General features: G+C 43.8%; 1 protein-coding gene across 3 annotated transcripts in view; it reads right to left on the reverse strand.

Annotated features, from left to right (window-relative positions):
* Positions 1–22,877, reverse strand: part of CRACR2A (calcium release activated channel regulator 2A) — a 42,916-nt gene that overhangs the window by 8,503 nt on the left and 11,536 nt on the right. For 2 of the 3 annotated variants that reach the window (XM_035137380.2, XM_060275134.1), the window contains exons 6-16: positions 20,435–20,525; positions 19,066–19,161; positions 18,049–18,236; positions 13,351–13,422; positions 12,918–12,963; positions 11,342–11,430; positions 10,437–10,764; positions 9,037–9,169; positions 8,279–8,360; positions 5,914–6,028; positions 2,385–3,598 (exon numbers count right to left, since the gene is read on the reverse strand). In XM_035137380.2, coding sequence (XP_034993271.1) covers positions 3,323–3,598; positions 5,914–6,028; positions 8,279–8,360; positions 9,037–9,169; positions 10,437–10,764; positions 11,342–11,430; positions 12,918–12,963; positions 13,351–13,422; positions 18,049–18,236; positions 19,066–19,161; positions 20,435–20,525 — 1,516 coding nt within the window. In that variant the 3' untranslated portion in view covers positions 2,385–3,322. Of the gene's footprint in view, positions 1–828; positions 906–2,384; positions 3,599–5,913; positions 6,029–8,278; positions 8,361–9,036; positions 9,170–10,436; positions 10,765–11,341; positions 11,431–12,917; positions 12,964–13,350; positions 13,423–18,048; positions 18,237–19,065; positions 19,162–20,434; positions 20,526–22,877 lie in introns of those variants that run through there. The other variant, XM_035137381.2, reaches the window with a different exon arrangement.

A 22,877-nucleotide genomic window follows, 5' to 3' on the forward strand; every position in this document is an offset into this window, starting at 1 on the left:
CTCCCTTCCACGAATTATCCTTTTTAGCTAAGCTATAAGCTACTTGGGGACGCAGGTGGTGCTGTGGTCTAAACCACAGAGCCTAGGACTTGCCGATCATAAGGTCGGTGGTTCGAATCCCCGTGACGGGGTGAGCTCCCGTTGTTCAGTCCCAGCTCCTGCCCACCTAGCAGTTCGAAAGCACATCAAAGTGCAAGTAGATAAATAGGTGTTGCTCTGGCAGGAAGGTAAACGGGATTTCCGTGCGCTGCTCTGGTTCGCCAGAAGCGGCTTAGTCATGCTGGCAACATGACCTGGAAGCTGTCTGTGGACAAATGCCGGCTCCCTTGGCCTATAGAACAAGATGAGCATGCAACCCCAGAGTCGTCTGCGACTGGACCTAACGGTCAGGGGTACCTTTACCTTTACCTATAAGCTACTTACATGCTAAGAACCCTTTTCAAAGTGACCATGAAACATAGTTAAGATAATGAAATATTGCTCATGAGTGCATTGAAGAGCTACACCACTCATAACCGTTTGCCATAGATCACCAAAGAATGATTCTGATATACAATTCTCAATAGAAGCTACACCAATGCTCGCTTTCCCAACTAATGCTGCATGCTCCTTTCCCCATTTCAAATCTTATTCATGTACTTGGTATATAATTCTCCTACTGATGGTGGCATAATAGTTTTCTCCAACCATCTTCACTCAGTTCCTGGTGTGAGAAGCAACGCCAACACCAGGACTATTCAAGCATCATGAACACGCTCGTTCACTGTAACCCATTTATAAAACTTGATGGACCATAGTTTCCAAAGCATCCTTAACAGTTTTCCTTACCTGGCCAAGTGTAGGACAGGCTTGTTTATGCCGTCACCTGACAGAGCACTGCATTCATAGAAGATTAGATTGTAATCCTATAATAGAAAAGAAAAAAAAGCATTGCTCACATCATTCAGCAACAAGCATCTAACTGCACCCTTGGGGACTAAATCTAAATTTATACATATATCTCAAGAATCTCATTCTACTGTAAAAGCATCCCCCATCCCCTAAAATCTATTTGCATTTATGTCACAGCCACTATGACTTCCTATATTGCTGCATTGTGACGGTTATATTTTTTAAAATATAATTTTGCCACTGTAGTCATGTATTGCATTGAGACAATCACTTTTCATAATGAGATGTTATGCACTGATAGTTACATAATTTAAGGCCTGGTTTTGGTGGAAGGGATTTACATATGGCCCTTTTGAAGGCTATCTAAATACCCCAACATTTCCTTTGGGTTTAGGAGCGGGGAGAGCTCCTTCTGACACATTGATCAATAATACATCATTGGTACGGTACAGTGGTACCTTGGTTCCCTAACGCCAAAAACACAGAAGTTAAGTGTTCCAGTTTTCAAACATTTTTTGGAAGCCGAATGTCCAATGCGGCTGTCGGCTATTGTTTCCAGGGCACCTGCACCAATCAGAAGCTGCGCCTTGTTTTTCCAAACATTTTGGAGGTCAAACGGACTTCCAGAACAGATTAAGTTTGGCGCTTTTGTTTTAGCTATTTATTTTCCCTTTTTGTGGCTTTTTCAGGTTTAATTTGTTTTTGTGACTGTATGAAACCCAGTTCAGCTACTGATTGATTGTGTGACTGCAGAAATGGATAAAAGCAACCCCATCCAAACAATAACTATCATTAGTGCAGATACGGTAAGAAAAAAATGTAATTTTAATTTTTATCATCTACAACACTGTCTTGTTTTATTTTATAGTACAGTGTTGGTTGTTGCTTTCATTTTATGGATCAATTGTCTTGTTAGATAGTAATGTGTTACCAAATAGTATGGGAAACAGCCTTACTAGAAAAAATTAACCAATAAGCTGAAACTGACATGGGGGCAAATAGAAGAAGACGGCTTCACCCCAGTATGGCTCCCTTTTATCACATACACAGCCCAACAAGACAATGACAAAAATCCACCAACAACATACAAATCAATATGGCTAACTTGATCCCAAACACCCACCCACCCCACTCAAAAATTAAACAAAGACCACCACAGCCAACTACAAATGCATAATCATACCCTAGGCCAGGCATAGGCAACCTTGGCTCTCCAGACGTTTTGGAACTACAACTCCCACGATCCCTAGCTAACAGGGCCAGTAGTCAGGGATCATGGGAGTTGTAGTTCCAAAACATCTGGAGAGCCAAGGTTGCCTATGCATGCCCTAGGCCAACCCCATCTCTCACCACCAAAGGAACACAAGAGAACAACAGAGAACCTGCACAAGCAACGCTGACAACCCCCTCCCCCACATATATTAAGTAAAATAGAAACACCGTCACCCAAACCCACTCCCACCCACCTTTCCCCCATCTACCTCTTTCCTCCCCTTCCTTCCCAATGTCTCACCAAATGAAACTGAACTGAAAAAATGTTATGAGAGACATTGCACATATTTCTGTAAATCAAGAAAATCCTAAATAAATAAACAAGATAGCAAAATGTTAAATTGCTGTTTTAGGAGTTGTTTTTAAAAGTCTGGAATGGATTAATCCTTTTTGCATTACTTTCTATGGGAAAGCGTGCCTTGGTTTTGGAACGCTTTGGTTTTGGAACGGACTTCCAGAACGGATTAAGTTTGAGAACCAAGATACCATACCACTATATAGGCTTCAAAACCAGAATCACCCTTGTCCTGAGTGTTATTTTTTATTTTTGACTGCTAAGCTTACTCTGGAGTGTTTGGTGAGGTACATTGTCTAAAGCTCTTTGGAAGTCCGAGTTACACAATGTCAACCGCATTACCTCTATCTGCTTGTTGACACTCTTGAAGAATTCTGATAAGTTTGTAAAATCTACCAGGTTTTTCGTATTGCAGAAGCCAAGTTGGTTCTGCTTCAGTTGGGCTCGTTCTTCAACGTGCTTGAAAGTAGTGCACGGCTTGATTTTGGTAGTATCCAGCTTTATATACTATGAGAGAGCTGTGGCTTTCAGCTTTAAACCAAGGTGGAGGATGCAACTGCAGGTGCCAGGGAGGAAGAGAAGTATCTTATTCCCCTTCTCTAGGGCCACAGGGCAAATTTGCAGCTGCCCATAGATTCCCATCCATCTATAGTGCCTTTTGGTAAAAAGGAAAGCTGCTCTTGTACCCAGGATCACGAAATCGATGGACTCAAAGAAAGGTGCTCTCTCACGAAGAGGATAAGTAAACCAGCTCAAATTGAAACAGGCAAGTGTGTGATTCAGAGGGATTTTTTTCTTGAACCTTGATCATCACATTGTGAAAACAAGCCCTTCTTCAATCGTAATGAGATAGCTTCAAAGGCCTCAGCCTAATGAGCTATACAAAATCAAATCTTTGACATCATGCCAGAGATGGGTAATATTCATTGACCTTGTTATCACAGAAGTTGTTCCCAAGAAGAACATGGAGGGTTTGTTTGTTTTTGTTAAATGTAAATTACTGGTTGTTTTTAGAACCGTATGTTCCTCATACTGTACCTTGGCTAAATACTCTCCTAATCCCTTGGGGATTTCCCGTTCTTTTTCATTATCTGTTTTGTTACCAAGCAAGAGGACAGGAATATTCTCCCCTGCTGCTTCCTGTAAGATAATGAACAGCAGTTAAAATACGGGTTATCTCCTGAAAGCATTGAAAGCTCATAGCCAGCATTGCAGACAGACATAAAAATAAGTACACACAACATTCCAGATTGTCCTCACCAAGTGTCACACTTCATTTTCCTTCCTTTATGATGGTGGCAACCATCATATACATTGTGGTTATAATATTGCTTTACAGATTATAAATGCTGAATTGATTTGTTAATAATATAATATGCCTTTTGCTGTTATGCCTTGTTCTGTTTAGCTTATGTTTTAGTTGCTGTTTTGTTAATGGTGTTTTGTTGCAATTATTTTATATGATTTATGCTGTATTTGTGATGTTCTATTATGTTATTGTGGTTTATTATTGTGGAGATGAATCAGCCTACGGGGGGAGGTTCAAAAAGTATCTACATGGTGTTTCGAGAATAACTTGCACCTAAATATTAGCAAGAAAAGGAGATGGTGTTGGACCTCTGGAGGAAAGGGGGGGAACTAGCCCCGTTGTATATCGGGGGGGGGGGGTTGTACGGAGAGAGTCTCTTCCTTCAAATTCCTGGGAGTTTACCTTAGTGAAGACCTCACTTGGAAAAACAATATAACTCAGGTGATTAGGAAGGCCCAACAGAGACTCCATTTTCTCAAGGTCTTCCGAAATAACAATGTTAAACAACAATTGATGACCACCTTCTACCGGTTCATAATAGAAAGTGTCCTCTCATATTGTATCACAGTGTGGTACGTTGGCTTGACAGCCACGGACAGAAAGTCTTTACAGAGGGTGGTGAACACAGCACATGATATCATGGGCTGTCCCCTGAACCCGGTAGATGACATCACAAAGGAGCGAGAAAAATTCTCAGGGACAATTCACACCCGGCCAGCACCTCTTTAATCTTCTACCCTCTGGCAGGAGATATAAAATAATAATAATAATAATAATAATATTTTTTTATTCATACCCCGCCCATTTGGCCGGGTCTCCCCAGCCACTCTGGGCGGCTTCCAACAGAATAATAAAACACAATAATCTATTAAACATTAAAAGCCTCCCTGAACAGGGCTGCCTTCGGATGTCTTCTAAAAGTCTGGTAGTTGTTTTCCTTTTTGACATCTGTTGGGAGGGCATTCCACAGGGCAGGCGCCACCACCGAGAAGGCCCTCTGCCTAGTTCCCTGCAACTTGGCTTCTCGCAACGAGGGAACCGCCAGAAGGCCCTCGGTGCTGGACCTCAGTGTCTGGGCAGAATGATGAAGGTGGAGACTGATTATAGAAGTATAATCAGTCGTACCAACAGGCTAAAAAACAGTTTATATCTGTGGGCTGTTAGGCTGCTGAAGGGAAAATAATATACGGTAGTGCAACTGACTTTTGGGGTTGGTGTGTTGTGCGACAAGCACACAGAGTGCAATGAGATTGAGTGTTTGTTGGGGGGGGAAGGGAGGCTCAGTTAATTTCATTGTTGTACATTGACAATAAAGGTATTATTATTGTTTGTAAGCCACTTTGAGATTAATTTGAATGAAAAGTGGCAGAGAGATAGACTCAATCAACCACATCCCTATTTTAACTACGTACACATTAGTGGTTTTAAACAAACCACTGTGCTTCCACTGCTTTTTTTATGTTGCTGTTCACACCAGAGAGGGGTGTGTGGATGACCCCCATGCTGAACTCTAAATTACTGATGCTGTCGTGCACAGGTCCAAGAGCTGCCTGAATTGTTGTACGCATCTCTGCTTAACCGTGGCTTGTTTTCTAACTGAATGTAAGCTTGTTTGAGGGGAAGCACACCAAACAGGAGCATTTCTCAAGAAGAGACAGGATAACCTTGGATTGTGGCTAATGTCCTGTTTCAAACACGAGCATTGGAAGTGTGCAGGAACCAGGGTAAAGGACCCTTGGATGGTTAAGTCCAGTCAAAGGTGACTATGGGGTTGTGGCGCTCATCTCGCTTTCAGGCCGAGGGAGCCGCCGTTTGTCCACAGACAGCTTTCCGGGTCATGTGGCCAGCATGACTAAACCGTTTCTGGTGCAACAGGACACCATGACGGAAACCAGAGCACACGGAAACACCGTTTACCTTCCCGTCGCAGTGGTACCTATTTATCTGCTTGCACTAGCATGCTTCCGAACTGCTAGGTTGGCAGGAGCAGGGATAGAGGACCGGGAGCTCACCCCATTGTGGGGATTCGAACCTCCAACCTTCTGACTGGTAAGCCCAAGAGGCTCAGTGGTTTAGATCACAGCGCCACCTGCATCCCTGGAGCCGGGGTAAGCACTAATGTGTGCACACTCTCAATCATTCTTACCTCAATGCTCACTAACCATTGCTTCACAGCTGTGAACGACTCTTTTGCTGTTATGTCATACATCACAACCACGCCGTCAGCTTTCCGAAAGAACTGTTTGGTGATGCTGCGGTACCTGCAAATCAATTCTTTTTATAAATGTTCTGTCGTTGGCACCAAAAACACACAGCTGATAAAGCCAACAAAACAACAAGCCTAGAAAACAGGCGATACGACCATATAGGGTGACCCCAAGGTTGCAGGATATGACCACAATTCACAGCAGGGCATAGCATAGATTCAAATTTTCACCTATGGCATAAGGGTTATTGGATTGCTACAGGTAGAAACCACCAGGAAGCAGATAGGCAAGAGTTTTAACCCCTTTAACTCAGGCATCCCCAAACTCGGCCCTCCAGCTATTTTGGGACTTCCCATCATTCCTGACCACTGGTCCTGTTAGCTAGGGATGATGGGAGTTGTAGTCCCAAAACAGCTAGAGAGCCAAGGTTGGGGATGCCTGCTTTAACTCCTCTACTTTTTCCTGTATATTATTATTGACACCTTGCCCTTCCTTTTGAAGGAGCCAAGAATAGCTTAATTGTGCAATGAGACTTGTGAGTTTATTTACTCCTGGACTCTGTGGCTTCTTCAGGATAAGGATGCTAGTACCTCACACTTCCTGTTGACTGACTTCATAGCAAAAACCCATTCTATACTCATTCTAGCCTTGCCTTAGATAGACCATGATGCTCCTGCTGTGGGATTGAAACCTGTAAGGCAGGGGTGGGGAACCTCAGGCCTCGGGGCCAAATGCAGCCTCCAGGCCTCTCTCTAGGTCATAAAAGGCATTTTCTTGCCTAGCTGGAATATGCCCTTTAATCATGCCTTTTGTGTGTGTGTTTGTTTGTTTGTGTGGGTCGAACGTAAACGACTATACAGAATCACATCTGTGCCCTGTTGAAAAGTAGGAGCAGGGTAGCTTCTCAGAAAGCAAATGAGAATAGCGTCCGCACATTTTGGCTCCTATCTCAGAGCACAGGTGCTCTTCTTCTTCTTCTTCTTTGGCGATCACTCGTATCCAAGTAAGATTGTCTTCCATAAGCATGGTTTTAACAATGGATGCGTAAGTGACTGGAGGCCAATTCTGGATCCACACATCCTTCCACAGTGGGGACATTGGTTTCCAGGCGGGAGTTGATCACAGTGTGGATTTGCCAAACGTGCCTTCCTCTTAGCACATTTCTCTCTTGCGTCCTGAGATCGAGTTTCTTCAAAGCCCATGACACCTTTGGTAAAGGCTGTTCTCCAACTGGAGCGCTCACAGGCCAGTGTTTCCCAGTTGTCAGTGTTTATACTATGTTTTTTTTTAAAGATTTGCCTTGAGACAGTCTTTCCATTTTTAAGTTCGGAATAGAGTAGTTGCTTTGGAAGACGATCATCAGGCATCTGCACAACATGACCAGTCCAATGAAGTTGATGTTGAAGAACCATTGCTTCAACACTGGTGATCTTTGCTTCTTCCAGTACACTGATATTACAGTGGTACCTCGGTTTATGAACATAATTGGTTCCGGAAGTCTGTTCATAAACTGAAGCATTCATAAACTGAAGCGAACTTTCCCATTGAAAGTAATGGAAAGTGAATTAATCCGTTCCAGATGGGTCTGTGGCGTTTGTAAACCGAAAATTCGTAAACCGAGGTGTTCGTAAACCGAGGTTCCACTGTAGTTCGCCTGTCTTCCCAAGTGATGTGTAAAATTTTTCGGAGACACCGTTGATGGAATCTTTCGAGGAGCTGGAGATGGCGTTTATGAGTGGTCCATGTTTCACAAACATATAGTATGGTTGGTAGTACAATAGCTTTGTAAACATGCATTTTGGTTTCCTTGCGAACGTCCCGGTCCTCAAACACTCTGCACTTCAATCGGGAGAAAGCCGCACTCGCAGAGCTTCTGGCTTGCAGTCTTTATAAAGATTTCTATTATTGCCCATGCCAGATTGCTGAACCATTCCTACTGTGTCCTTCCTTTTAGCAGATCAAGGTGATTGATCAGGTATCAGCAAAAACTGCAAGCTTTTTAGCAGGGGCAATAGAATAAGATCTATTATTTGATCATTGATGTAAACCCCCCAAAATGCATTTTCTATAGTTAAGTTTTTACCTCTATCTTCAGAACATTTATTTTATTTTATTGCTATGGTTAGTGGCTGCTGCAAATAAAGATTCTTCTTCTGCTGCTTCTAGTCTTTTGTCTAAGGTGTGTTCATCCAGGAATGGGCAAATGCCCCCACCTTAGCCCCCCAGCAGACACCCATGCCTGGATTAAATAAATAAAGGACAGCCCTGCCAGTGTTGCAGCAGGACATAAGAGCATTTTCTCACCTTTCCTGCCCAGCAGTGTCCCAGAATTGCAGCAGTACTTGGTGGTTATCCACTGGCACCATTTTTACACTGTAATCCACACCTGTAAAGGAGCACAGCTTAGATTATCTCTAGGTATGCGTGGGGGGACAGGACCTCCAGCCTGCAGGCCAGTCTTGAACAACAAGGAAATCCAAGTTGGCTTGCCAGGCCGTTTCCCTCAAACCACATCCACCTTTCCATCAGTTGATGTCACTAAAGGTATAATTCAGGGGTCAGGAAACTTTTTCAGCGGGGGGGCCGGTCCACTGTCCCTCAGACCTTGTGGTGGGCTGACTATATATATATATAGGGGGGGATGAATTCCTACGCCCCACAAATAACCCAGAGATGCATTTTAAATAAGAGTACACATTCTACTCATGTAAAAACACCAGGCAGGCCCCACAAATAACCCAGAGGTGCATTTTAAATAAAAGGACACATTCTACTCATGTAAAAACACATTGATTCCCGGACCGTCCGCAGGCCGGATTTAGAAGGCGATTGGACTGGATCAGGCCCCCCAGGCCTTAGGTTGCCTACCCATGGTATAATTAGAAACAATTCCAAAGAGTAAGAGAAATGAGACACATATTTTTAAAAGCCAGTGTTTAGCGAGGACTGAAAATAAAAGGACACGTATAAACAATGGAAATAAGTGCGGGCCACCAAGTCTGGATATGTATGAGCAGCCCAGACAAATGTGATTTGTGTGTTCTTTTCCCCCTTTTACTTACCAACTGTAGCAGCAGTGCCTGGGAAAAAATGGTCTTCGCAAAAACGCCTTAAAAAGGAAGTCTTCCCCACACTTGAATTGCCTACGATGACAATCTTGAATAAACCATTTGGAGCAAAGGACCCTTGTTCATCCTTCAAACAAACACAAGTACAAATTGTTCAGCGAGCTGCACTGCACCTACTGCTAAATCATTTTGCTTTTTGAGGTGAGGAGTTATTTAGAAATAAAATATCTATTTATTTAATGCATTTATATCCCTTCTTCAGTACTATGGGCTGGACCCAGACTAAGGAAGGTGAATTTTGGTTCCACTTACATCAACTGTTATCGGTAGCTTTTCTAATTGATTTCAGTCACACCCAAGGGCAAGTAAGTCTGATAGTATTTCAAAGTCGTCTTATATAATTCAAATAAACAAAAACAAAACAAAAACACGATGCTCTCCTTGCAAAAGACTCATGGCATCAAAAGATAAAAACAATACGTCTTCTTGCAGGCAGCTGAAAGCTTATCTCCTCATCTTGTAAGAAAGCTGGCCGGTGAGATAAATTTTAATCCCTCTGTTAAGAGAGTTTTATAATTTGCTCTTTTAAAGCCAGCTACGCTACAGAACGCTGTGGTGATGCAGGTGGCGCTGTGGGTTAAACCACAGAGCTAGGGCTTGCTGATCAGAACACATGAAAAACTAGGTACAGTTCTGGTTGCCACGCTTCGCAGGATACTGAAGTTTCAGAAAAGGGCAATGGAAATAATTTTGGAGTGGAACAGCTGCCTATGAAGAATGGTAAATATATCCAGGCCTTTTTAATTTAGAAAAGAGGACACAATAGAGGTGTATAAAATCATGCATGGTGCAGAGAAAATGGATGGACGAAACTTTCAGTCCAACAGAACTCAGAGCCATCCAGTGAAGTTGAATATTGGGAGATTTGGGATACACAAAAAGAAGTTCACACAGTACATAGGTAAACTATGGAATTTGATTCCAGAAGAAGTTATGATGGCCACCAACTAGGATGGCTTTAAAGGAGGATTAGACAAAACTAACCCAACCTGGCACTGCTATGCCTCCGGCTACAATTGTGCAGGAGCTCTAATGTCTAATACATGTTCTAATACAGCACTCAACATGGTGCCCTCCAGATCTTTTGGACTACAGCTCCCATAATCCACAAGTGTTGGCCAGATTAGCTGGGGCTGGTAAGAGTGCCCAAAACAAGGAGAAGGCACCACCCTAGCTCTCCCTGCTGTAGCCTCAATACACACTTGCTATGATTTTTTTTTTGCTGTTGACACAGCTCAACTAGGCTTAATAATATAATGCGCACAGAGGAGATAGCCATTGATTAGCCAAAGTCCACCTCCAAAATAAAAACAATGTGGTTCCCCCCCCCTTACATTTGCTAGTGTTTCTTTGCCTACTGGCTGCCCCCTGGGAAAGGAAGGTGTCTGTTCAGACGGTGATTCTGTTTGGATCTCATTCGTTTCCAGTTCTGGCAAGTTGGTTTCATCTTCTTCAGACCACTTGGTTAGCGTCCTCTCTCCCGGTCTGTTTAGAAGCTGGGGAAGGTGATCTTCCTCAATTGATATTAGCCTTTGTAGAGGCTTTCTTTGAGTCAGTCCCTCACCAGGAGCAGAATCAGAATCAAATGAAAGATACCCGTTCAAACCAGTGGAATTTCTTCTCCTTTCAGTGTTAAATGTATCATCATCTTCTGAAGACTGGCTAGAAAAAAGCATTATCAGACATAACATATTTTAAACTCTCTATACCAGATTTCTGTATCATTTTTTAAAGTCTCTATATCACATCTCTATATCACGTTGGCTGCCTGTACAAATTTGAATTTGAAATTTGGGTTCATATTCAAAATATCTATCTGAACAGGACAGCAAAGAAATATAAAAGCAATTTATATTTCTGTACGGAGAAAAACTATATAGATGCAGGAAATATGGGAAAGATCGGGATTATTACGGACTTTGAGTGAAGATTTGGACATTAGAATAAAGACGGCAGTGTGGAGAGTTATCAGGAATCCCCAATTTTTGAAGCATGGGAACTCAAAATTTTATGATTTGGCATAACATTTGGTTTAATTGATATGTATTTGTATAATTTGAAATAATGGGTGTGATATAATTGTGTTTTAATTGGAAAATTAATAAATAGATTTTTTTTAAAAAAAAGATGCATCAATAAATAACTATTTCTTGCACTCATTTGAATCGTATCTTACTACAGTATATTCTGCATCCTACATTAAGAATAAGTGTGTGCAATAGCAAAACTTAAACCTTACCTTTTTGGCGAAACCTTTTTCTCCAAATATTTGCCAATGATCGAGCCTGATCTTTCTTTCCACCTTGCAGTTGGAGCATTCTTACATTTCTGTAGAAATATTATAGAAACTGCGTCAAAATGAGTTACATAAAATGGCAGACTCATCACTATTTTCAAAGCAGTATACTCATGTGAAGATGTCATTTAAACAGTGCATGAAGATGGTGGGAGTTGTAAAAGCATACTACTGTGTTCCTGTGGGACAGCCATTCATTTCAACGGCATTTGCACACGAGAACTTTCCATAAATTGCGTTCTGGATCCACATCAGCAAGGAAACTTCCCTTTCTCTTGGTCCACCCTTTGGCTAGTTGACAAAAGATGTCCTGTTAAGGCTAGATTTGGGGGGAAATGTTCTTGGATGTACCCTAGAAAGGCCTGGGGATATGAACCTTTGGAATATCTGGGTGCTGAGAGGAAATGGAAACAGCATTTCACCCACATGAGCATTAAAGGTGGGTGCAGGGAAGGAGGTAAAAACAGAAAACTAGAAGTGGGATTTGGAATAATCAGAAAAACAAATATGCAAGGATCTTTGGAAGAGAGGAGCTTGTGCCCAAATTGTTGCCTCCCACAGATTATTAACACACCAATGTCCCAAATCAGGCACCCCCAAACTTCAGCCCTCCAGTTGTTTTGTACTACAATTCCCATCTTCCCCGACCACTGGTCCTGTTAGCTAGGGATCATGGGAGTTGTAGGCCAAAACATCTGGAGGGCCGCAGTTTGGGGATGCCTGTCCAAAATCATCTGAAAATACCATAGTTTTCTGTGTATAGGACGATGTTTTTTAATTATAAAAGAATGTTAAAAATTGGAGCTCGTCTTACACACGGATAGTGCAGAGGGGGGACGGGCGATTGGTTGCAGCCTAGAGCAGGAGATTGTCAGCGGCGATTGGTGGCTGTGGCAAGGGCTGCTGTCGATTGGCTACTGCTGCGGCAATTGGGCGGGTGATTGGTGGCTTCAGCGAACCGTGCGATTGGCAGCGTCGGTCAGGCGGGTGATCAGTTTTTGGCAATCCTCCCCCCAATAAAGCTCAACAACTCTGGGCAATCTCCCCTCATTTTCTTAATTTAGTGTCCACAAAAATAGTGGTCATCTTATACACGGGGGCGTGTTTATACATGGAAAAATATGGTATTATATTTGGTTTTTTGGTAAAAGTGGGTGCAAATAAGTTGATGACAACGAATGTGCACATTCAGGCAGGAAACTGTCCTAGCCCCACTTGGAAACGTCAGGATTTGAATTTGGGACCTTCTGCGTGCACAGAAGGTGCTCTTCCACTTAGCTGCAGAGGTGTGTTGCCACAATATAGTTAAGAATCTGTCAAGGCTAAGGGGGGAAAAAACGTTTTAAGACAGGCATCCCCAAACTGCGGCCCTCCAGATGTTTTGGCCTACAACTCCCATGATCCCTAGCTAAGAGGACCAGTGGTCAGGGATGATGGGAATTGTAGTCCAAAACATCTGGAGGGCCAAAGTTTGGGGATGCCTGTTTTAAGAGAAGGTACTCTGGGGCTGCCTACTCACCTGTAAACATTCGTCGTGTTCATCTCTCAGATATTTGTTCCTTTCTCTGCAGTCGTGGGGCACAAAAAGAAAGGAAAACAACATAGAAGTTACAACATATCCTCCAACTCTACCTGCTTATCAGTGGGAGAGTCCAGTGTGTTAAGAAATTGATATGGTATTGTGTGGTAGGAAAGCTGAGAGGATATTAAACCAAACCTGGTGGTTCTGTTCCCAGTTGCCCCGTGTGTTTGCAGGACTTGCACAAGTCCAGTCCAGTTTGCCCCGCCCTGCTCCACCCCTTTTCAACGCTGAGAATGGCATGCATGCCAGCAGTCATACACATGCTGATCGCATGTGAGTGGGGAGGTGACTGTATTGAGGTTTTATAATATTTGCTCTGGTTCCCGCAGCCGGCAGGGGTGGATTTGCCGGCCGCACCTTATTTTCTTACCTTAAAAAGTCCAGCTGCTTAAGAAGCCCTGACTTCTCCCTCTGTAACGTTTCTGTCACTCTGTAAACCTCACTGAAGGAGACAAATAAAAAGCATCACCATAAAACCTAATAACACCCCATTCTTAGAGAACTGGGATCTGTGTTTTGGATTTAGTGCTGGGGTTTTTGTAACAATAACCGGCAACCTTAGGGAAGCGGGTGGCGCCGTGGTCTAAACCACTGAGCCTAGGGCTTGCCAATCAAAAGGTCGGCGGTTCGAATCCCTGCAACGGGGTGAGCTCCCGTTGCTCGGTCCCAGCTCCTGCCCACCTAGCAGTTCGAAAGCATGTCAAAGTGCAAGTAGATAAATAGGTACCGCTCCGGCGCGAAGGTAAATGGCGTTTCCGTGCGCTGCTCTGGTTCACCAGAAGCGGCTTTGTCATGCTGGCCACATGACCCAGAAAAACTGTCTGCGGAGCAGACAAACGCCAGCTCCCTCGGCCTGTAAAGCGAGATGAGCACCGCAACCCCAGAGTCATTCGTGACTGGACTTAACTGTCAGGGGTCCCTTTACCTTAAACCGGCAACCTTAATAATTCCTTTTTTAAAAAATGCATACTTAACTGTATGTGCTTCTTCTAAATAATTTGAGATAAACATCATAGAATTGCAGAGTTGGAAGGGACCCCGAGGGTCATTATTTCTCTCAACATTCTCATACAGTTCAAAAGGAGTCTGTTTGACTTACTTTTAAACCCAGGTCCTGGACACAAATGTCTGCTTACACAGATTGGAGAACTGAGCCAAAACTAACAAAATAAATTCCATCAGGGACAAATAAGGTTCTACAGGAATAACCAGCTGTACAAATATAAGATGGGGGACATCTGGCTTGCCAGGTGTGAAAAGGATCTAGGGGTCTGAGTAGATCGCAACAAGCTTCACAAGAATCAATAGTGCGATGCAGCACCAAAAAAAAAAAGGGTAATGCTATTCTAGGCTACGTCAACAGAAGTAGAGTGTCCTGATCAAGGGGAGGAATTGTCCCACTCTATTCTGCCTTGGTCAAACCACACCTAGAATCCTGTGTCCAGTTCTGGGTGCCACAATGTAACATACCTGCCAAGTTGCTGTCAGAGAAATAAGGGGCCGGGCCGGAAATAGCAGACCGGAAGTAGCGCTGCTGCCATTTTGGAACTGGGCGGAGCATGCTCAGAAGTGACTTTTGATGCTGCTTTGCCCGTTCCAAAATGGCCACAGCGCCAGAAGTCACACTGCAGCCATTTTGGAACTGGGCAGAGCAGCATCAAAAGTCGCTTCTGAGCATGCTCCGCCCAGTTCCAAAATGGCCGCCGCGCCAGAATAAACCGGGGAAAAACAAAAAAATCTGTTTTTTCAGCTAGGAACATCTGGAAAAACGGAGATTTCCCGGGAAAAACGGGAGACTTGGCAGCTATGCAATGTAAGGAGGAGATTGACAATCTGGAATGTGAGCAGAGGAGGGTGACTAAAGTTCTGAAAACCAAGTCTTAGAGGAACAGTTGAGGGAGTTGAGTTTGTTTAACCTGGAAAAGATGAGACCGAGAGGAGGCATGGTAGTCATCTCCAAATATCTAAAGGGCTGTCCCATGAAACAAGCCTGTGTTCTGCTGTTCTGGAGGGTAGGACCTGATCCAATAGCTTCAAGTTACAAGAAAGGTGATTCTGAGCAAACATCAGGGGGGAAAAACCTTTCTGACAGTAAGAGCTGTTTGACAGTGGAACGGGCTGCCTCCAAAGGTGGTGGGCTCTCCTTCATTGGAAGTTTTTAAGCAGAGATTGGATGGCTATCTGCTTAGTTGAGATTCCTGCATTGCTGGGGGTTGGACTAGATGACCCTTGGGATCCCTTCCAACCTAACAATTCTATGATTCTACACAGTTTTTAATGCAACACAAAATAGATTTTAAAGGGTCAAAATACACATGAACTTCACTGTATAGTTTTCCTTTGAATGGAATTTTTCTTCTTCATCACAAATTGCTAGGATGGGGGAGGGGGGTCCTTATCTGGCTTGGGATCCTAGCGGGGCAAAACATAAGCAGGGCAATTTCTGCAACACAAACTACAGGCATGGGACCCCCATTGGGATCAGGATTGCAGCAAGGGGCAAAGGGTTTAAACCTGCCTCATAGCTGCCAAGTCTCCCGTATTCCCCAGGAAACCCCCATTTTTCCAGCTGTTCCCAGCAAAAAAAATGTTTGTTTGTTTTCCTGGTTTATTCTGGCGCAGCGGCCATTTTGGAACTGGGCGGAGCATGCTCAGAAGTGACTTTTGATGCTGCTTTGCCCGTTCCAAAATGGCCACAGCGCCAGAAGTCACACTGCAGCCATTTTGGAACTGGGCAGAGCAGCATCAAAAGTCGCTTCTGAGCATGCTCCGCCCAGTTCCAAAATGGCCGCCGCGCCAGAATAAACCGGGGAAAAACAAAAAAATCTGTTTTTTCAGCTAGGAACATCTGGAAAAACGGAGATTTCCCGGGAAAAACGGGAGACTTGGCAGCTATGCAATGTAAGGAGGAGATTGACAATCTGGAATGTGAGCAGAGGAGGGTGACTAAAGTTCTGAAAACCAAGTCTTAGAGGAACAGTTGAGGGAGTTGAGTTTGTTTAACCTGGAAAAGATGAGACCGAGAGGAGGCATGGTAGTCATCTCCAAATATCTAAAGGGCTGTCCCATGAAACAAGCCTGTGTTCTGCTGTTCTGGAGGGTAGGACCTGATCCAATAGCTTCAAGTTACAAGAAAGGTGATTCTGAGCAAACATCAGGGGGGAAAAACCTTTCTGACAGTAAGAGCTGTTTGACAGTGGAACGGGCTGCCTCCAAAGGTGGTGGGCTCTCCTTCATTGGAAGTTTTTAAGCAGAGATTGGATGGCTATCTGCTTAGTTGAGATTCCTGCATTGCTGGGGGTTGGACTAGATGACCCTTGGGATCCCTTCCAACCTAACAATTCTATGATTCTACACAGTTTTTAATGCAACACAAAATAGATTTTAAAGGGTCAAAATACACATGAACTTCACTGTATAGTTTTCCTTTGAATGGAATTTTTCTTCTTCATCACAAATTGCTAGGATGGGGGAGGGGGGTCCTTATCTGGCTTGGGATCCTAGCGGGGCAAAACATAAGCAGGGCAATTTCTGCAACACAAACTACAGGCATGGGACCCCCATTGGGATCAGGATTGCAGCAAGGGGCAAAGGGTTTAAACCTGCCTCATAGCTGCCAAGTCTCCCGTATTCCCCAGGAAACCCCCATTTTTCCAGCTGTTCCCAGCCAAAAAAATGTTTGTTTGTTTTCCTGGTTTATTCTGGCGCAGCGGCCATTTTGGAACTGGGCGGAGCATGCTCAGAAGCGACTTTTGATGCTGATTTGCCCAGTTCCAAAATGGCTGCAGCGCGACTTCTGGTGCGGCGGCCATTTTGGAACAGGGCAGAGCAGCATCAAAAGTAGCTTCTGAGCATGCTACGCCCAGTTCCAAAATGGCGGCAGCGCTACTTCTGGTCTGCTACTTCCGGTCCAGTCCCTTATTTCTCAGGCCAGAACTTGGCAGCTACGTCCTGCCTAATTATTCCTCACAATGCTTAAGGTCCCAGTCTAGATCATGCCCTCATGCTAGTAATTTGGGGGTGGAGGGGACACCCCCAAATTACTAGCAGTTAAGGTAACATATAATTCATTCTTGGGCTCTAAGAGCTGCTGGGCAAATCCAGTGTCTAATCCATCTCAAAGCAAAAGCAGACGCTTTTTATTACAGGTTCTGTTAGCCGTTCCCTAGACCTCTTTAGCTTTGAGGTTTTCCCCCTACAAATCAAGTGGTATATAATTTTTTTCTGAAATAAATGAATGTTGAGTGGATAAGGCCTGGATCTTTAATCACAAGGGTACCCCGTTAGAGGTGTCCAGGAAGGTTGACTCTGTATGGGCTCACACACCTCTCCCAACAGTGGACTGTTCAAGATCGTGGCACCCCAATCCATGTTGGGGGTGACTCCCCAGCACAAGTTTGACCCCACCAGGTTCCTATCAGGTAGCAGGCGGGCTGCCTGATGCAGGATACATGGCCAATGCCTCGGCCAGGAGCAAGTTTCTTGCTCCATATCTAAAGGGAATCACCGATGATTCAAATGAAGCCAAACTGAGATATCTACTAAATGATGAAGACCCCTTAAGATCACTCACGGTTGCCAGATTCTTGATCAGCGTCCTATCCCTAAAGAAGAAAAACGGACTCCTGTGCGGCTCGGATAACCCTTTTAAACCATGATTTATGTTTTAGGATGTAATTAGGTGATATCATCATTGATGTCTTTTATTAATTTATGAGCAGAGGGCGATGTTTATGTTGCAAATTTATTGTATTGTATGTTGTTGGGTTTTTTGTTGTTGTTTGTTTGTTTTTTGTAAGTTTTTGGCTGTTTTAAATTTGGAGGTTTAAGTACCTATGTGTTGGTATGGGAATTGTGTGATGGGCCAATGGCCGTAATAAATATCAATCAATCATGGCCAATGCCTTAGCCAAACTGACTCTTTCCAGTAATCAATAAAGTCGTGGCCTAATTCAACCCGATACCAGTCGGGTTCATTCTTGTGGCCCTCGGTTCACCTGTTATGCACCTGTGCCAGCAATGCAAATTAGACACATTCAGCTATATCCCAGTTCTGGGAATCACTCACATTTCCTTTTCTTCCTGCAGTTTTTTGGCCTCATCCTGAAGCATCTGCAAGTGCTGCTGGGCAATGAGGAGCTCCTGGGATGTTCTCTCAAGTTCTTCCAGCAACCCTTTGTTTGTAAGCTTCAGCTTGGTATTTTCTACTTTGGTCTCCTGCTTGTCATTGTGCAGCTCTTTAAATTGTCCCTCTAACTGGGTGGGAAAGAAAAAGAACAAAAAATGCATTTTATAAGTCAATCAAGTTCATTTTTTCATTGAATGGATTGGGAAGAGCAACCATAGTGCTATTAAATTTGTTTATGTGTGTGCATGCAAATTATGATGAAAATCCAACATGGTCACACTTGACTTCATAAGAGGAAACTTCATGCAAATGAAGTGATTGGAAACAAAAAGAACAGAAAAGCCCAGGGACTCAAATCTCTCCAAAGAGCTAGGGAGCTGTTTAAAAACACAGTATTAAAAGTTCAGCTGGAATGTATAATGCATGTCAGGAAAGCAACTCAGAGACAAAAAGATGCTAGTCTGCTTAAGTAAAGTCAAAGAAACTTAATTTTGAAAATGGAAGTCTTGTTCAAATGAGAACAAAAAGAAACGAAGTTTTATGTTAGATGGCAGCTGCTTTCATTCTGACTTGCCTTTGTCACAATCAGCGCTGTTTCTGTTCGACTGCAGTTCAGTTTCAGCTAAGTTATTCATCTTGCTGTCAGCTATTTAACATAGGTTACGTAAGTTATGCTCCTTATTTACATAACTTATATTCATGTCAGGTTAAAGAAAAAACCAAAACATTGCAAAAAGAAAACATTGGATACGTATCAGAATGCCCTCCCTCAAAGATCTGCTGCAAACAGATGAAAACAGAACATCACAAAGCAACCTCTTGATGTTTTAGGACGTGAGAGCTTCTTTACCAAGAAACAAAAAACAATATGGCATCCCGCTATAATAAATATAATTGTAACTCTCCCACTTGCCAAGCAAGCAAACAAATTTTTCTCTGTATCTGCACCTCACTTACTCTCTTCTGTTTCTGAGCCAATTGTTCCAGTTCCTGCTCTTTTGCTGTAAGCTTATGCTCCAGATCCTGACTTCGGGACTGAAACCTTTCTGTGTCCTGTAAAATTAGAAGAATTTATTGTTAAGAGCACCAGAGCATTAATTAAGAAGCCTAGGCATCCTCCGGTTGCAGGATGGATGGCGGTTAACAGATTGAGGTTGAATCCTGACAATACAGAAGTACTGTTTGTGGGGGACAGGAGGCAGGCAGGTGTGGGGGAATCCCTGGTCATGAATGGAGTCATTTTGGACTCACAGCTGTCCATGGAGGCGCAGGTCAATTCTGTGTCCAGGGCAGCTGTCTATCAGCTCCATCTGGTACGCAGGCTGAGACCCTACCTGCCTGCGGATTGTCTCGCCAGAGTGGTGCATGCTTTAGTTATCTCCCGCTTGGACTACTGCAATGCGCTCTACGTGGGGCTACCTTTGAAGGTGACCCGGAAACTACAACTAATCCAGAATGCAGCAGCTAGAGTGGTGACTGGGAGCGGCCGCCAAGACCACATAACACCGGTCTTGAAAGATCTACATTGGCTCCCAGTACGTTTCCGAGCATAATTCAAAGTGTTGGTGCTGACCTTTAAAGCCCTAAACGGCCTCGGTCCAGTATACCTAAAGGAGCGTCTCCACCCCCATCGTTCTGCCCGGACACTGAGGTCCAGCTCTGAGGGCCTTCTGGCGGTTCCCTCATTGCGAGTAGCCAAGTTGCAGGGAACCAGGCAGAGGGCCTTCTCAGTGGTGGCGCCTGCCCTGTGGAATGCCCTCCCATCAGATGTCAAAAAGGAAAACAGCTACCAGATTTTTAGAAGACATCTGAAGGCAGCCCTGTTCAGGGAGGCTTTTAATGTTTAAGAAATTAGTATATTTTAATGTTTCTGTTGGAAGCCGCCCAGAGTGGCTGGGGAAACCCAGCCAGATGGGTGGGGTATAAATAATAAATTATTATTATTATATCATGTTCCCAGTTTTCCATCTGTATATTATAACCACTTTTCCCCCATTCAATAATGCATTCTTTAATGTGTTCTTCTTGCATTTCAAATTTCAACAAACGGTTATATATTTTTGCAATAACATATTCGTCATCTGTACACAGCTGCATTTCAAAATATCATTTTTTTCCCACCACATGTGGAGGTATGTGCCTGTGGAGGTGGACCCTCTCCAGGATTTTGGTGAGGGTCCTGGCCGTTTTAGTGCTAGTTTCCTTGTTGTTAGGTACCACCTGTAAGTGAGTTTCAGCATGAGTTCTGTCCTTTTCATTTGTTTATTACAACTTTAGAGCAGCCGAGAAGAAATCCATGATAAAATGCTGTGAATAAGGAACTTGCCTTCAAAAGGAATTTTTCTTTCTCATTTTTGATCTGCTGTTCCATTTCCTCATAGAGATGCTGGATTTCTTCATCATAGGCGGCAATCTTCCTAGACAGAAAGAGAAAAGTATATCAGGTCAAATGCTTGCTGTAGTAGTGGCTTTGGATTCATATATAAGGAGCCAATCCCACATTTTTACTTCTGAGTACATGTGTATGTGTTTCAGTGGGAGGAGGGAGATTTCTCTGGATAAAAGTTGTGCTGTGCTAAATTCTGTCCCCCGTGCAATTATTTCTTCATTCCATTTTTTATCTTTATTCAGCTTTTCAGCCAAAATAGGCTTACAAGTCATGAAAATAGGGTAGGTTACACACCAGCCAGAGTTATCTTGTTTCTCAGAGCTGTAATAACCTCATTTTCTCCTCTCTTCCTTTTCATTTTAGCGTAAAACTATGTGCAAAGCCGAGAGTCAGATATGTGCTGCCTATGAGACTGTTAAGAGGGCTGTAACTTTGGTACCCCATAAATTATTGCAAGTTGTTGATCACCAATTACAATTGGTGGTCTGTGACAAAGAAAAAGAAATAACAACAACAAGAACAATAACAATATTTTATTATTTATACCCCACCCAGCTGACTGGGTTTCCCCAGCCACTCTGGGCAGCTTCCAACAAAATATTAAAATACATTGGTCTGTTAAACATTAAAAGCTTCCCTAAACAGGGCTGCCTTCAGATGCCTTCTAAAAGTCCGGCAGGTGTTTTTTCTCTTTGACATCTGGTGGTAGGACGTTCCACAGGGTGGGTGCCACTACCAAGAAGGCCCTCTGCCTGGTTCCCTGTTACTTTTAAGTGCACTTGTCAGTGCACTTAACGCCGCCGCCCCAACCCTTTCCTCCTAAAAGGTTTAAAGTTGTGAAAACTAGGTGCTTTGGGCTACTAGCACTCTGTCCTCCCAGAGCCGAAACAGAAGTGTGAGGACAGGAAGATACGTGGATGGAGAAGCAAGGTGTTTTAGTAAATACCCCCCCCACACACACACACTTTGACCTCTTAACTCAGAGGCAGCAAATTTTGAGAACCATTTCAGTAATTTTGGGGGTGGGGCCAAGAAAATCACCAGCAGTAGAAGCTCTTCCTTCTTTCTCTGTTAAACTTAGTTTTGCAGTGGGAACAGCCCAGCAGGTAAAGGTAAAGGTAAAGGACCCAGTTAAAGGTGACTATGGGGTTGCGGTGCTCATCTCGCTTTCAGGCATTTGTCCACAGACAGCTTTCCGGGTCCTGTGGCCAGCAGGACTAAACCACTTCTGGCGCAACAGAACATCGTGACAGAAACCAGAGCGCATGGAAACGCCGTTTATCTTCCCACCAGAGCATTATCTATTTATCTACTTGCACTGGTGTTCTTTCGAACTGCTAGGTTGGCAGGAGCTGGGACAGAACAACGAGAGCTCACCCCATCGCGGGGATTTGAACCGCCAACCTTCTGATTGGCAAGCCCAAGAGCTTCAGTGGTTTAGACCACAGTGCCACCTGCGCTGTTAAACTTAGTTTTGCAGTGGGAAAAGCCCAGCATATCAAAGGGATGGATGGGAGGGAAGTAGCTGCCTCTTGTGGCAGCAACAAAACTGTTTAAGAAAGGCAACAGGAGGGGCAGGTGCTGTTGCCACTGTTTCTCCAGGCAAGACACTGGAAACTGTTAGATTTTCTCTCATACCTCCACACTTTGGTCCACCTCCATCCCCAAATCTGTGATGACAAAGTGCTACACAGAATCTTTGGCTCAGTGCTACTCAAAGCAAACTGCTCCCCTGAGCCCTGGCAAGACAAAACCTACGGGTGCTTCTGCACCAGCCATTTACTTCCTATCTGCATTTCCCCCCAAGCATTTAGTTTCCCAGTAGTGATGTATGGAAGTGAGAGCTGGACCATAAAGAAGGCTGATCGTCAAAGAATTGATGCTTTTGAATTATGGTGCTGGAGGAGACTCTTGAGAGTCCCATGGAATGCAAGAAGATCAAACCTATCCATTATGAAGGACTAAACGACTTGTTGTTGTTTAGTCGTTTAGTCGTGTCCGACTCTTCGTGACCCCATGGACACGCCAGGCACTCCTGTCTTCCACTGCCTCCCGCAGTTTGGTCAAACTCATGTTTGTAGCTTCAAGAACACTGTCCAGCCATCTCGTCCTCTGTCGTCCCCTTCTCCTTGTGCCCTCCATATTGCCCAACATCAGGGTCTTTTCCAGGGAGTCTTCTCTTCTCATGAGGTGGTCAAAGTATTGGAGCCTCAGCTTCACGATCTGTCCTTCCAGTGAGCACTCAGGGCTGATTTCCTTAAGAATGGATAGGTTTGATCTTCTTGCAGTCCATGGGACTCTCAAGAGTCTCCTCCAGCACCATAATTCAAAAGCATCAATCCTTCGGCGATCAGCCTTCTTTATGGTCCAGCTCTCACTT

This window comes from Zootoca vivipara, chromosome 5 (assembly GCF_963506605.1).
Source record: "Zootoca vivipara chromosome 5, rZooViv1.1, whole genome shotgun sequence".
Classification (NCBI taxonomy): domain Eukaryota; kingdom Metazoa; phylum Chordata; class Lepidosauria; order Squamata; family Lacertidae; genus Zootoca; species Zootoca vivipara.